General features: G+C 51.7%; 2 protein-coding genes across 2 annotated transcripts in view; both read right to left on the bottom strand.

Moving 5' to 3' along the window:
* LOC111943527 (uncharacterized) overlaps window positions 1-12,945 on the bottom strand; it is a 134,672-nt gene that overhangs the window by 49,445 nt on the left and 72,282 nt on the right. The window lies entirely within an intron of this gene.
* LOC111945846 (uncharacterized) lies at window positions 1,084-7,579 on the bottom strand. Its single transcript, XM_086842857.1, has 9 exons — window positions 6,939-7,579; window positions 6,632-6,766; window positions 6,217-6,362; window positions 5,484-5,764; window positions 4,125-4,284; window positions 3,250-3,553; window positions 2,506-2,638; window positions 1,755-2,177; window positions 1,084-1,463 (listed from the first exon to the last, which is right to left on the bottom strand). Exons 3-9 carry the CDS (start codon window positions 6,256-6,258, stop codon window positions 1,457-1,459), a joined length of 1,350 nt encoding a protein of 449 aa, XP_086698983.1. The 5' UTR covers window positions 6,259-6,362; window positions 6,632-6,766; window positions 6,939-7,579; the 3' UTR covers window positions 1,084-1,456.

Genomic DNA, 12,945 nt, shown 5'->3' with positions numbered 1-12,945 from the left:
TTTACACAACAGCACCACCACCAACAATGAACTACAGAATGTATTTATGTTATAAGAATCTTCATAGCAACAATCTATAAAATGTATGTACAATGAAAGGACCTCTATAGCAATTGCAATAAAGAACCTAACTACAGCCTGTAGAACATATATACTGAAGGGACTGTGTCCACCATCTCTGTTATTCCTGCAAGAGAAGGAGGCATCTTGGCCACTCCAGCCCAGCCCTGAGGGCCGTTCCTGTGCACGCTCTGGTGCCGTTTCTGCTCTGTCCAGAGCCGCTTCAGCAGCAGCGACTCAGCAGCGCTGCTCGAGGAGACATCACCACCCTCCCCATGGAGGCAGAAGCTGTGCAGACACAGAGCTCTGTGTCAGGGGAGCCTTGGTCTCAGCACCGTGGCCTGGGCAGGCGCGGGGGCCCGGGCTGGCCGCCAGCCCTGCCTCTGCCCGCTGCCCTGGCAGCACCCAGTGGCTGTGCCCTGCCAGGGCCTCCTTGCCCTCCTTGTCCCGAGACAGCCCAGCCTGGGCACCTCGGGGCTGCTGAGGCCCAGCCTCGAGGGCTTCTGCTGCAGGCATGGCAGTCTCTCAGGGGAAGCACCAGAGCAGCGGGTGACAGGAACAAGGTGACTGCCTGGGGGCTGCTCGTGGCCTCTGACACCCAATTTCCTCAGGGCTTCCACCACCCTGGCCCCTCTGCTCTCCCCCAGCCCGGCCAACCTGCCCGGCAGCGGCGCAGCCCCGATGGAGCTCCAGAGGAGCCAGATTGAGAGAGCCTCAGAGCCCTCAGCAATCCCGCCAGCAACCCACGGGCTGCAGGACACAGATGGTGCTTCCTGGCTGGGAGAAGCCTCGTGCCCATCTCCAGGCACCACAATCACAGCGATCCCCACAGCTCCAGCCCCTGCCCAGCTCCTCTGTGGGCAGCGTTAAGGCTTCAGCAGAACCACCCAAGGCCGAGGGCCTTCTGGCCATTTTCCCTTCCCCACTGCACGCCTGGGCAGCTTGCTGAGCACAAGCACCCTTTTCCCCTCTCCCCCTATGCCCTGCGCACTGGGCACCAGAGAAAGCACCTGAGACACTGGGTATGAGAACACATTCTATATTTCTAAATATAATTCTATATTTCTATATATAATTCTATATCTATATTCTGTATATTTCTATTTCTATATATCTATATTAAAAAGAACAAAGAAGAAGGAATAAAAAAAATATCCTAAAGAAAAATCCTGCCTGGCTCAGATGGCCCCGGCAGACAGAGAGCCTCTCAATTCAGCTCTCCTCAGAGCTCCAGCAGCACCGCCAGCCACGGGCCCACAGACAAGGGCGGTTCTTGCGTGCCCTGCGGAATCCATCTTGCCACTTCTGCAAGATGGAGCCTTGAGCTGCCCGGAGGACAAAGGCTGTTTCCAGAGCCAGCAGTCTGATGGCAGGGCTGATGTCCTGTGCCTTGTCATCAAGGGCTGCAAGAGAGAGGAACAGAGCCATGGTCAGATCTGGATCTGCGGGGACCTGAGGAGAGCCCCGTGCAAGGGCCAACCCAGGTGGCTCTGGCCATGGCCAGGAGGGAGCAGGGACCAAAGGGATCAGCCCAAAGCCACTGGACACTATTGGCACTCGTGCCCCTGAAATCTCTGTGTGTGCCCTGGCCACACCAGGCCTGGTCCGCACAGGGAGCAGAGCCCTGGGCAGCCGGGGCAGGGATTGCAGCTCCCCTTGGCAGCCGGGGCTGGCAGCCCGCTGCCCTCACTCACCCTGACAGATGCTCTGGAGCTCTCGTTTGTTCCCCCGGAGGTGCTGCCCGGCCATCCCTGGGAACACAGAGCCTGTCAGGGTCCCAGCAGCACAGCTCCCTGCCAGCGGCGCTGCCAGCCCTGGGGCCACACGGCCTCCTGCCCCGGCAGGGCTCAGCCCCGGCCCTTGCCGCATCCTGACTCAGCCCAAGGGCCCGGCTGCCAGAGGCCGGCAGCAGCAGCCCCGAGGGCAGCCGGGGCTCCAGGGCCGGGGCAGCAGCCGGGGCTGGGGCCGAGCTGTGGCGGGGCAGGGAGGGAGCCCAGCCCGGTTCGTGGCTCACCAATGAACCTGATGGCCGCCGCTCGCAGGGACTCCTGCGGGCTGTCCAGGTACAGCAGGGCCCAGTGCAGGTGCTCAGCCGCTCGGCTCCTGTCCTGTGCCAGCTGCAGAGAGCGGCGGGAGGGAAGGGTTGGTGCGGGCTCTGCCCCTCGGCCGGGCACTGCTGCCTGCGGCCAGCCCGGGCCTCCCGTGCCCGCCCAGCCCTGAGGCACCGGGCAGCAGCCGCTGGCGCCGGGCTCTGGAGGGGGCAGAGGGCCGGCTGCTGCCCGGGGAGCCGCGGTGCCGGCCCGCCCCGCAGCCCCAGTGACTTCCTCCTTGTTCAGAAGAATGCAATTAGGAAAGTTAAACTGGAAAAAGGTGCTCCTTAGAACTGGTAACACAAGGTGCAAACATAGCTAGGAAATGGCCCTTTGTGGCATCTGCCATTCTCACCAGCACATCCTTCCTTTCCTTCTCCTGGCTCTCCAGTTTCCTCTGCAGTGATGCCACCTCTGACGAACAGTCACAGCCTCTTCCTTCAAGGCAGTTTCTAGAGAGGTCTTCTGCTGTTCTGCCCTCCATATTGCTGCAGGAGGGAAGGGGAAAGAGAAGGGAGAAAGCAAAGCAAAGTAAACTGATGGGCACCCTGCAGAGACAACAGCACTGTCTTCTCTGCCTGCCGTGGTTTGCCAGGCCTTAAGCCCACAAGAGCTTCCAAAACTGAGAGAAAGGAAGGAAACTTCCAGGCAGAGAAAAAAGCAGGAATGGCAGGGGCAAGGTTCAGAGGAATAGCAGTGTGTTTGCTCTTGGCCTTGTGCTGAGTGAACAATCCAAGAGAGACAAAGCAGCAGGGATGCCTGTGCAGCCCTGCTCCAGAGAGGCCAATAGCCTGGAGGCTTTGACAGGGCCTGAAATTTGGGGGAATTGAGCTGAGGCATCCAGCTTCAGCTGCTTAGCACAGACACAGCACCTGAAAGGCACCAGCTGTGTATGGGATCAGCCACAGCAGAGCCAGTTGGCACCGCCAGCCACAGCATCATTCTTGAGATAAACTTTGACTGGCGCCTGGATGGATAAGTCTCGTGCTGGTTGTTTTTCCTGTCTGCCATCTCTGGGCAAAGGCCTTTACCTCTGCATGGGATCAGAGATCCCCGCTGGTGGAACAGGATGGGGCAATGGATGGGAGAGAAGTTGTACCTTGCTGAGTTTCCTCCAACAGTGTCTGCAGCTCCTGATTGCAGGCCTTGATTTGGTTGTTGTCAGCCTGAGCCATCCTCAGCTCCATCTCCATGGCCTCACAGTGTGTGGCCATGGCCTCTGCTCTTTCCTCAGAGCTCTGGAGCCTCAGACGCAGCTCAGACATCTCAACCTGCAGCACATGCACAGCGTCCCTCAAGCTCTGTTCTCCTGCTTGGGACTTTTCCAGCTCCTGCAGCAGCTCCTTCTCTCGAGTGTCCTGCTGAGCTGCCTTCTCTGTCACTGCATCCTGCAGGGCCTGGATCTGGAAGATGGATGCAGAGAGCCTCAGGGACTGGGCTGCTCCTGAGGCAGCAGAGCAGGCAGTAGGGAGAGCATTGAAGGAGAAATGACTTCAGGCAGAAATACACCAGAAACAGAAGGTGCAGAACCAAGGATTCCAGTAGAGACAAAGGTAGAGAAAACAGGGAAAGGGAGGCAAGGGGCACCCTTGAGGCTGCAGCTCTGAACACGGGCTGAACTGGCTGTGGTGGAAGCGCTCTGCCCAGCCTGCCATAGCCACATCTGTGTCCCCACATTGCTCAGTGAATGGCACAGGCACCAATCCTGTCAGGGAGAGCACTGCTAACAGAGGGACAGAGAAGCTCCAGAGGAGTGTGCTGCTGCTTCTGCTCCCAGATTTCCTGCTGGGACCCAGGAAAGAATGGGGGAAAACTATGGCAGCAGACACCAGATCCAGCCTTGGCCTGAGGGTGCAGCAGCAGGAGGCCTGGGAAGAACATGTGGATGCTGCTGGGAGGGGAAAGAGGTTGGGACTAGCATGCCAAAGGTGGTGGTGTGTGCCCCTGGAGAAGAGGATGGAGTGCACAGCTTACCTGGGTGTTGAGCTGCTGCAGTTGTCCTGCACGGCTTGAAGAGACCAGTTCAGCCTGCTGAAGAGCAGAATGAAACTGAGACAGCTGATTGTTCAGCGCCAGGTTCCTTTGTTCCAGCATTCTGAGATCCATGCTCTTTTCCTCCAGAGACAGAATCAGCCTAAAGGGAAGCATGCAACTCATTACTAATGGCATCACATTTTATAAACTCCTAGGACTTGCAGCACCTCAGAGAAAACTGCTCTGTCCAATGAGGTTTGTCTAAACAACTTGGCTGTTTGTTCCCCCTGCAGTCACAGCCCAGCATGTGCCCACTCTGCTTTTGTTCCTGAAAGAACAGGGAGTTCCTGCCTTCATGGCCTACCTTCTATTTGAGATGGGAATGTGCATACAAACCTAACAAAGTCCTGCAATGAAGACATTAGGGGAGAGGAAGAATTTTCTTCTGACTAATCAGGCTCCAAGGGGAAGAGGTTTGGTCAACATGGAAGAGACGTTTCCTTCCCCCATCTTGTATGTCCAGGTGGGAGGAGCAGCACCCTACAGCCAGGGGATGTCTGGCAAGTTCCCTGAGATTTACCAGCACCCATCCTACTTTCAGCTGGAGAAACAAAGGCTGATGGCAGAAGTGGCAACAGAGGCTTAGAGCTCAAGCTGATGGAAGATGCAGAAACCTCCAGGCAAGCAAGAGTGCTCTGCCTTTCCTTTGTCTTCTTCTTGGAAGAAAAATCCTGTGGCACTGAAGACTGGCTTGACTTGATCAGCTGGAGGAGCCCCCCTAACCTTGCTCTGGTTTCTTGCATTCTTTGCACAGTCAGTAACACCTGTGAGTGTGGAGGGTGGCAGGGACCCTGCTTGAGCCCCTCCAGGCACCAGGGGGGCATTTTATCAGGAACAATGCACCAGAGACATTCTTGTTTCTTGGGTGCCTCCCAGGGCAATCTGGGCTTGATCAGCACTCAGGGCCTTAAGAAGGTGCTGCCCAGCAAAGGCATCAGATGCCAGGCTGATCAGATCCCAAAGGCCTCAAGTTACAGCAGCCAAGGTGGAGCTGATGGATGTATCCAGCTCCTTACACTGCAGCTCCAGCACTGTTAACATACCCACCTAACCTAACCTAAGAGCACAACACTCCCTAGAGGGAAAGAGCTACCCCAAAAGCCTTTGTCTTCAGAAAAACTCCAACTGAAGGCTTAAAATATTAGAGAATGAACACAACATACAGATAATGAGATGTGTCTTCATGGAGAGTTCAGAATCTGCCCCTTAGGAAATGCTGCCAGAGCCCCAGGCAGGTGCAAAGACGGCAAAGAGGGAATGCATTCACCACATTGCAGAGTCCCACAGGCTTTCATTTACCTGTCTCTTTCCCTCTCTAGGACATTCACGGAAGCCTGCAATTCAAAATTTTCCAGTGCCACTTCTTTGCATTCACTCCATTCCCTCTCCAGTTTCTGCAGCTTCACTTGGAGCTCCTTCTTCTGATGTTCTGCCTCCTCCAGCCTCTTCTGGATGTGTTCAGCCTCCAATTGCTTCTGCCTTGACTGTGCCTGGGCCTCGCTCACATCTTGCTGGGCTCTCTGGAGTGTGCTTTCCAGGAACTCTCGGGAGGCTGCCAGCTGAGATGTCAACTCATCCACCTCCAGTCAAACAGAACAAAGCAGTCAGAGGCGACAGCCACAGCCTGCCTCTGTCAGCCACAGTAGAGGCACTTAGGAATGAGAAAGGAAAACTTTCCCTTTCTCCCTGTCCTGGGACTGGCAGATTCCCAATAGAGATGGACAACTTGGTTAAGTCTCTAAGTGGCCCACCTGAAAAAGCACCTCCCAAACCAAGGCTAGCAAGAAGAGGCCAGCAGGAGTCCATGCTGATGGGTGCTGGCCAACAGCCCAGAGGACTGGCCCAGCTGTTCAGGGGGCAGCAGCTGAGATTCAGCAGAGCACTGAGTGTCCTTCAGAGCAGCTGCCATGGAGCCCCCACAGCATGAGGCAGCCCCAGGGATCACCCCATCAGCTGCTGCTCTGCCATGGAAAAGCAAGAAGGCCACAGAGTCCTCCCTGCGTGACTGCAGTGCCACTGCTGTTTCACTCACCTGCTTTTGTAGAGCATCCCTCTGCTCAAGGAGGACATTCATCTCCTCTCTCTGATGCCCTGAAGTTCTTCCTTGTGCCTCCTCTGCACTGCCAGCATTTCATTGTGAGCTTCCTGCAGCTCAGCTTGCAGCTTTGCCTTGATGGTCTGGCAACAAAATGCAGAGTGACTTCCTGGGACCTGCCCTCAGGCTCAGATTTTTGCACTTGCTGTCTCCAAACCCCATTCCTTCAGCTACTTCTTGTGGCTTCTCGACCCAGCTCTGCTTGCACTGCAAGCCCTCCTTCCTGGGCCTGAGCTCTGGAGCTTACCAGGCTCCCACAGCCTCAGGCAGCCCTTGTCCCCTCAGTCCCAGGAGCTGCCTTTTGTGCCCTTGTCCCTGCCCTGCACTCCATTCCCTGCCTACTCAGACTTACCTGTCCCTTCTCTTGCTGCTCTTTCACCTCCTGCCTGAGCTGCTGGACCTGCTGGCACGCTTGGCTGAGCTGTCCCCGAGTTTGGAGCAGTGTCTCTGTTAAAGCCCTCTTCTCATTCTGCTCTTCCTGCAGCACCTGCACAGAAGCAAAGAGCAGAGGGTTTCACACTTGCCTGCAACATCTGTGTGGCAAGAGGCAAAGACGGATGGGCTCACGCGCCCTCAGAGCACAGGACTTCATTGTCCATCTCCATAGTTTTAACAGAAAGATAGTTCAGCTTAATTAAAGCATCTTCTTAATTCTCTACCTCTTCTGAAGCTTCTTTTCTCTCCTGTCACTGGTGGTTTATAAAGTCTCTTTTCATGTTGATCACTCTCTTTTTCTCTCTCTGGATAAAAAGATTAATCCGCAAGTCTCATCTGGGTAATGAAAGAGTTAAAATCTTGCCCAGGCTTTTGTAGATGGTTCGGTGATCTCTGCCGAACAGGAGCTGGAGCCGTCTGCGATGGAAAGTTCTTCATAGCTGCTCTGGAGCGTGTGGTCGCTGTCTCTGCTTGCTGCAGGTCCAAAGCCTCTCTCCTTCTTCACTCAGCAGTTTCTAGTGAATTTAGTTACAGCAAAACCTGCAGCCGAGCCAGAGATCGGCTCGGCCCGGGCCCGGGGAAAACCTTCCCCAGGCCCCGCCATCTCCCGGCCGGGAGACGGGGCAGGCCCGGCCCCATCCCCGCCCGGCCGCATGGCCTGGGCAGGGACGGGAGGCCTGGGGCTCTGCCACCCTCCACAGCCAGAAAACAAAGAGAACCCAGAGAGCTCTGCTTTTACACTTTAAGGTAGGGTTCACAAGTTGATCCCACTTTTCAATGGCCTAAACTGCTGTCAGTTCTCAGCAATGACCGATAATTGGTCAGGAGAAAAGACTCCAGGCAGTTCCCAGCAACTCCAACTCCCTTAAAGGTAAAGTAACTCCATGACACCCAGCTTGAGGAAATGAATGCAGAAGGAGGTGCAGAGTTGTTCAGAGAAGGTTTGGTGAAGATAAAACTAAGATAAAAAAGAGATTTGCTGCTTCTTTCTACCAAACTTCCAGTGTTTGGTGTGTTTGCAAAGCCCCTGCTTTGGTCAAGTGGCACATGACCATTTTCTCTCTCTCAAGATGGGTGCACAGGGGAAAGAGGTGCCTGTGTGGAAAATCTTGACATTTCCTGCAAAACAGTGAATTGCCTGGGTGTAAAAATAAACATCATAAACATAAACATAATATAATAATAATAATAATAATAATAATAATAATAATAATAATAATAATAATAATAATAATAGTAATGGCAGGGTGGAGGCAAGGGCTCCCTGCTTCTGCAGCAATGGGAGCACAGGTGGCCAAAACCTGGCTGGCCACAAGCTTCTTGAACTGTAGAACTGGTGAGGACTCTGAAAAGCCTCTCCAGACCCCTGCAGCCAAAACATCTTTGAGACAGCAAGACAATAAAATTCCCTTTGAAAAGATCAAAGGGCAAAACTCCACTTAAAAATACTGAAAGTATTTTAGGCATTTTTCTTTTAAATCTTTTTTCTCGCTCAAAACCATTCACTGAACCTCACCCTGAGCTGTTTCATGCCCTAGAAACATGGTTTTAGGGCAAACTCCCTGCAAATGACAATGTTTCACCCAGCTCTTGTTTTATAGCCAACGAGCATCAAATTTACAGATGCAGGAGGCACAAAGGTGCCTTATCCTGGTGCCAGGAGCTTGGAGCAAGAGGCCTGGGCTGTGCAGTCCCTGCTGTGAGCAGCCCTGAAATGAGTGCAGGTTTCTATGACAGCCCCCAAATGGCAGATCTGGGCCTGTCATGCACAATCCCGTTTTCTGAACCTCCAGCCCTGAATCTCATCACTCAGGTTTTGTTATCCACATCCCATCCTGACACTGAAGATCTCAAGGAGATAAGGGCTCAGATGCTGCTGGTATTGGACACCAGCACCATCTGCTCCCCGTCCTCATTCACTCTACATTAAAGACCAGAAAGATCTCATGAAGTCAGAAGAAAGAAAAAACCATGGATATGTCATCTGGGATTCCTGCTGTTTGCTGGTAATTAAGTTTGTCACAATCTTGACAGAGCTGGGAACGATGGAGGGAATCAGAAAGAAAAGGCAGAGGGAGGGAAAATATAATAAGAGTCACTCTGGAGCTTTTTCCTTCTGATTCTCTTGCCAAAGAAAATGATTAAAGAAAATAATGTTATCTCCATGGTGGTTGCTCTCCAGTTCCACTAGAGACAGGAATTCAGCCTAACAATTTGTCAATTTTTTCTCAAGCTCAGGTAATGTCATTCCAATATTTACTGGGCTGCACTCCGGTTCCTGGGGTTTCTGTCAATTCAAACCCAGGCTCTCCCTTTTTGTCTCTCCCTCTTTGTTGTTTTGTCCTAGTTTCAGCCTGTCTTTTACTTTGGGAGAGAAAACAAAGCTGAGCCCAGCTCGGCAGCAGTGTCCCAGTGTTGGGCTGAAGGGCACCTCAGAGGAAGGACTTGCCCATCCTCATCTTCCTGCAGGAAAAAGGCATCACTGGAGTTCATTTTCATCTCTTGCTGTGCTCACTGCAGCTCATTTGGGCTGGGAAAAGCTCTCAGATCATCAGACAGTGTGCAAGGATGCAGCAGAAGCAGGAGGTGTTGGCAGAGCTTCTTCTGGGTGCTGAGAGCTGCAGAGCCCAAACCAAGGGGCCACCACAGGCTTTGCCCTGCAGCATCCACAGAGCGCAAGAAGGGCTCTGCTGCTGGGGCTTCTCCAGTGGAGAGGAGTTTCTGGGCTGGAAAGACACATTTCCAGGGAAAACAGCAGCCTTGGTACCAGCAGTAGAGGATTCAGGGGTGAGGGGGGGTCATTGGGAAGCAGTTCTGGACTTGGCCTCATCCCTGCTCTGTCACAGCCCAGCTCTGGGGCTGCTGCTGGCACCTCCCTCTCCATGGGATCACTGGGAGGCCTGGAAAGGTTGGCTTCATGGTTGGATTGCATCTTAGAATCTCCTAGATCTTGGGATCTTTTCCAACCTAAAAATTTCTGTTATTTCTCCTTATGTTCCTTTGGTTTCCTGGACCAAATAATAATAATAATAATAATTTGCTCCTTATTTGAAAATACAGACCCTACCAAAATAACAGCAGGAAGTTGGAAGTATTCTCAAGGAAATAGGAGGAGAAATTGAGTCCATCTCACCTGTATCCTCAGAGCAAAACTTTAGAGGCATTTCCTGTGCATTCCCAACTTCATGGCCAGAGTTGGGGCAGGGTTTGAAAATGTGGACACCACAGGGCTGATGTGTGATGTGCACCTGGTGCTGCCCCACCTCCTCCCAAAGTGCTACATCTGCACAGGGCTCTCAGAGTGGACTTTGCAGAGGGCCATGAAAACAGATTTATTTTGGAATATTTTCACTTGCCATTACAATTTATCACCAGAAGCCAAGGAAAAGGAGTGGAGTTTATGAAAACATCAAGCAGGGAATGTGCCTGCAGGAAGCTGACAAATGGGACAGCCACACAGAGAGATGGTTTAGAATAATCCATTTTCATGCCAGCTCCAGTAAAGAGAACAGAGAAAGACTGAGCAGCATCCTTCCTTCTGACAACCTCCAGAGCATAACTGTGGCCCTCATCTGAAACCTTGCAGTGGCTCCTCAGAACATTTTTGAAAGACAAGGCAGTGTATTTTTCAATCTCTGTCTCAAGCAGGAAACTCAAAAGAGTTCCTTCTGCTGTGAAAAAATAAATGTTCCTCTATAAAAGAAGTAAATCCACATTTTTCAAACCCAGCCTCAACTCTGGCCATGAAGTTGGGAATACACAGAATAATGCCTTCTAAAGTTTTGCTCTGAGGCATTGGTGAGCTGGACTCAGTTTCTCCCTTTTTCCTTGGGAATGCTTTCACTTCCTTCCAGCACCTGCCAGGACGCAACAGGCTCCTTTGGGATGGGTCTTTGTAGGATAATGATGGGTTGCCATCATTAGGATGTCAGAGAAGTGGGGAGCGGCCTTTCCTCACTCAGCCTGGGTGTCCCTGCCCCAGTGAAGTGTCCCAACCTCCAATTTACCTGTGATGATGAAGAGAGCAGGAGGAAGAGAAGATCCCCTTGTAGTGATCCCACCTTTGGCTCTGTGCAGTGTCAGGTGCTCACAGGAGAGCGGATGGTTCAGGCCAACAGGAATTCCTCCACACTTGCACTGCACACACCAGGAATGGATTTTGTGTCCATCCAAACCATTGTCTTTGTTGCATCATGGCAGCTGAGCTGTAAAGGGAGAACAAATGCCCAAAGTGCAGCCCTGCCCTGGGGAATCAGCTCCTAAATGCCCTGGATGCAGGTGTTTGGGGAAGGCTGGGGGGTCTGCAGTTTGCCCCTGTGGGACAGAGGGATGGAGTTCCCATGCCTGGGCAGTCCAGGGGAGGATGATCCAGAGCCTCATGGCTCTTGTCAAGTCTCTGTGTGAGGCAGATTTCCCCCAAGACCTCACTCCAGCCTTCCAGAAAGCAAATAGTTCTGTGTTCTGCTTCCCCAAACCTTTGTCTCCTCATCTGCTCCACCCTCTGAGTGCACTCACAGCCTGGCCAAAAAGAATTAAAAGTTTTTTGTGGCTGGCAATTCAAAAACTATGAAAGCTCACAGACAAATTCTGTGGGGTTGGTTGGAAAGACAGAGTGAGTTTTGGAGGGTCTTTGTTCTCTTTGCTCTTCATCTGCACAAGTCTTCACACTTTCCATTACAAGTCCCAGCCAGAGCTCCTGCTGGGGGAAGGAAAAGCTCCATAGCCATGAAGTGGAGCATTCCCTTCATTCCAGCAGCCCCTCATTGACCAGGAACTCCACAGGTCACCGTGAGGCAGTTCATTGCCAGATTTCACCAGGAGTAATTCATAACCAGGAAAAGGCATCCCTGGGACTCCCAGAACTCCTGAATAGTTCATTATCCAAGGCACAATGCCTTCTGAGCATCCTCCTAGCAGGGAGGCTCCCATGTGGATACACCAAAATCCTCTCCAGCATTCCCCAGCAAGGAATCCCTCAGCTGGCATCTGCTCATTGCTGCAATAGCTGAAATTTAATTTGATCTTAATAATTAAACCTCCAAATAACAGCTTTCACATGCCAGCTGAACCATTAAATTCCAGGAGTGGATACAAGCCTTTTTGCAGTGAGTGGAGTTTACTCATGTGGAAATTTCCTGGTGTGCTACTGGACTTGTTATTGATGCAAATTTTGTGGCACTGAATAAAAATGTTTCTTTTCCCTTTCAGACGACGATAGAATCCGTGAGTTGTTTGGTTGGGTTGGTTTGGGTATTTTTAATCCACTTGGCACAAAGAAACTCCTCGTTGTTTGAGCTGTGCCTCAGTGCTGATGCACAGGACCTTTTCCAGAGCTGGTTTTAGAACTGGAGTCACTTTGCAGCAGCCTCAGCTGGAATCTGTGGGGGTAAAAATCAACAGTGGTGCCTCCAGAACCCCTCTGAGAGTCTTCTGCAGGGCCTTGTCCTGAGCCTCACCCTCCAGGACACACCAGCCAAGAAATGCAGTGGGACCACCATGGCACCAGCACTCCCTGATAGACTCAACCACAGGAAATTACACCAGAGGGTGTGAAATATCAGATTTTCTCTTGTCCCTTGCTCTACTCAGTGCCCGTGGCTGTACAACACAGCCAAACATCCATCCCTGAGCTTGGCTCAGGAATCCTGGCAGCTTTGGAAAAAACCACTTTGCCACCACACGTGTAAGGCCAGCAGAAAGGCTTCCCCCGAGCAGCTCCTCCTGGATTCCAACCACAGACCTCTTCTTAAACCTAAATAATTTAAAAGGCACAAGCAAGACCTCTCTAGCTGCTCACACACCCATATCTGAGTATCTTTACTCACCGAAAAAGTGCACTAATGAAATTGTAATGTACATGTTAATTAATGTACATATTTTCTCTGTAAATTTTGCACAGCTGTAAGTGGCCAAATAAATAATGAATGCCGTGGAATAATTTATGTGAGCTCTGTTTCTTACTGTACATGTTTTAATTACCGATATGGATGCATCTCGATGAATTATTGAAAGTCAAAGAATAAATAATATTAAAATTAAAAAGTACACAAGAAGCAAAGTTCAAATAGATATTTAATTCTACTAACACGTTGTGATGTAATACTTGCCCCATAACTGGCAGCAGGAGAGGAAATGTTCGTCCTGGCCAGCTTGAGCTCCGTTTCTTCTGGGGTTTTTTGTGCCTTTCAGTGTTGAAATTCATCAGCTGAAGCTACAGGGATGCTTTTCACC

Source organism: Cyanistes caeruleus, chromosome 9 (assembly GCF_971803275.1).
Source record: "Cyanistes caeruleus chromosome 9, bCyaCae1.hap1.1, whole genome shotgun sequence".
In the NCBI taxonomy this organism is placed as follows: Eukaryota; Metazoa; Chordata; class Aves; order Passeriformes; family Paridae; genus Cyanistes; species Cyanistes caeruleus.
Note: the sequence above shows the minus strand (reverse complement) of the source record. Positions and strands in the feature narration are given on the sequence as shown.

Bases quoted from the DNA above. Each gene is read 5' to 3' on its own strand.
- LOC111945846 (XM_086842857.1), bottom strand. From the start codon at position 6,258: ATGAATGTCCTCCTTGAGCAGAGGGATGCTCTACAAAAGCAG. The intron at 5,765-6,216 runs GTGAGTGAAACA...GTTTGACTGGAG, and splicing joins GGGATGCTCTACAAAAGCAG to GTGGATGAGTTGACATCTCA. The intron at 2,178-2,505 runs GTGAGAATGGCA...CGCTCTCTGCAG, and splicing joins AGGAAAGGAAGGATGTGCTG to CTGGCACAGGACAGGAGCCG.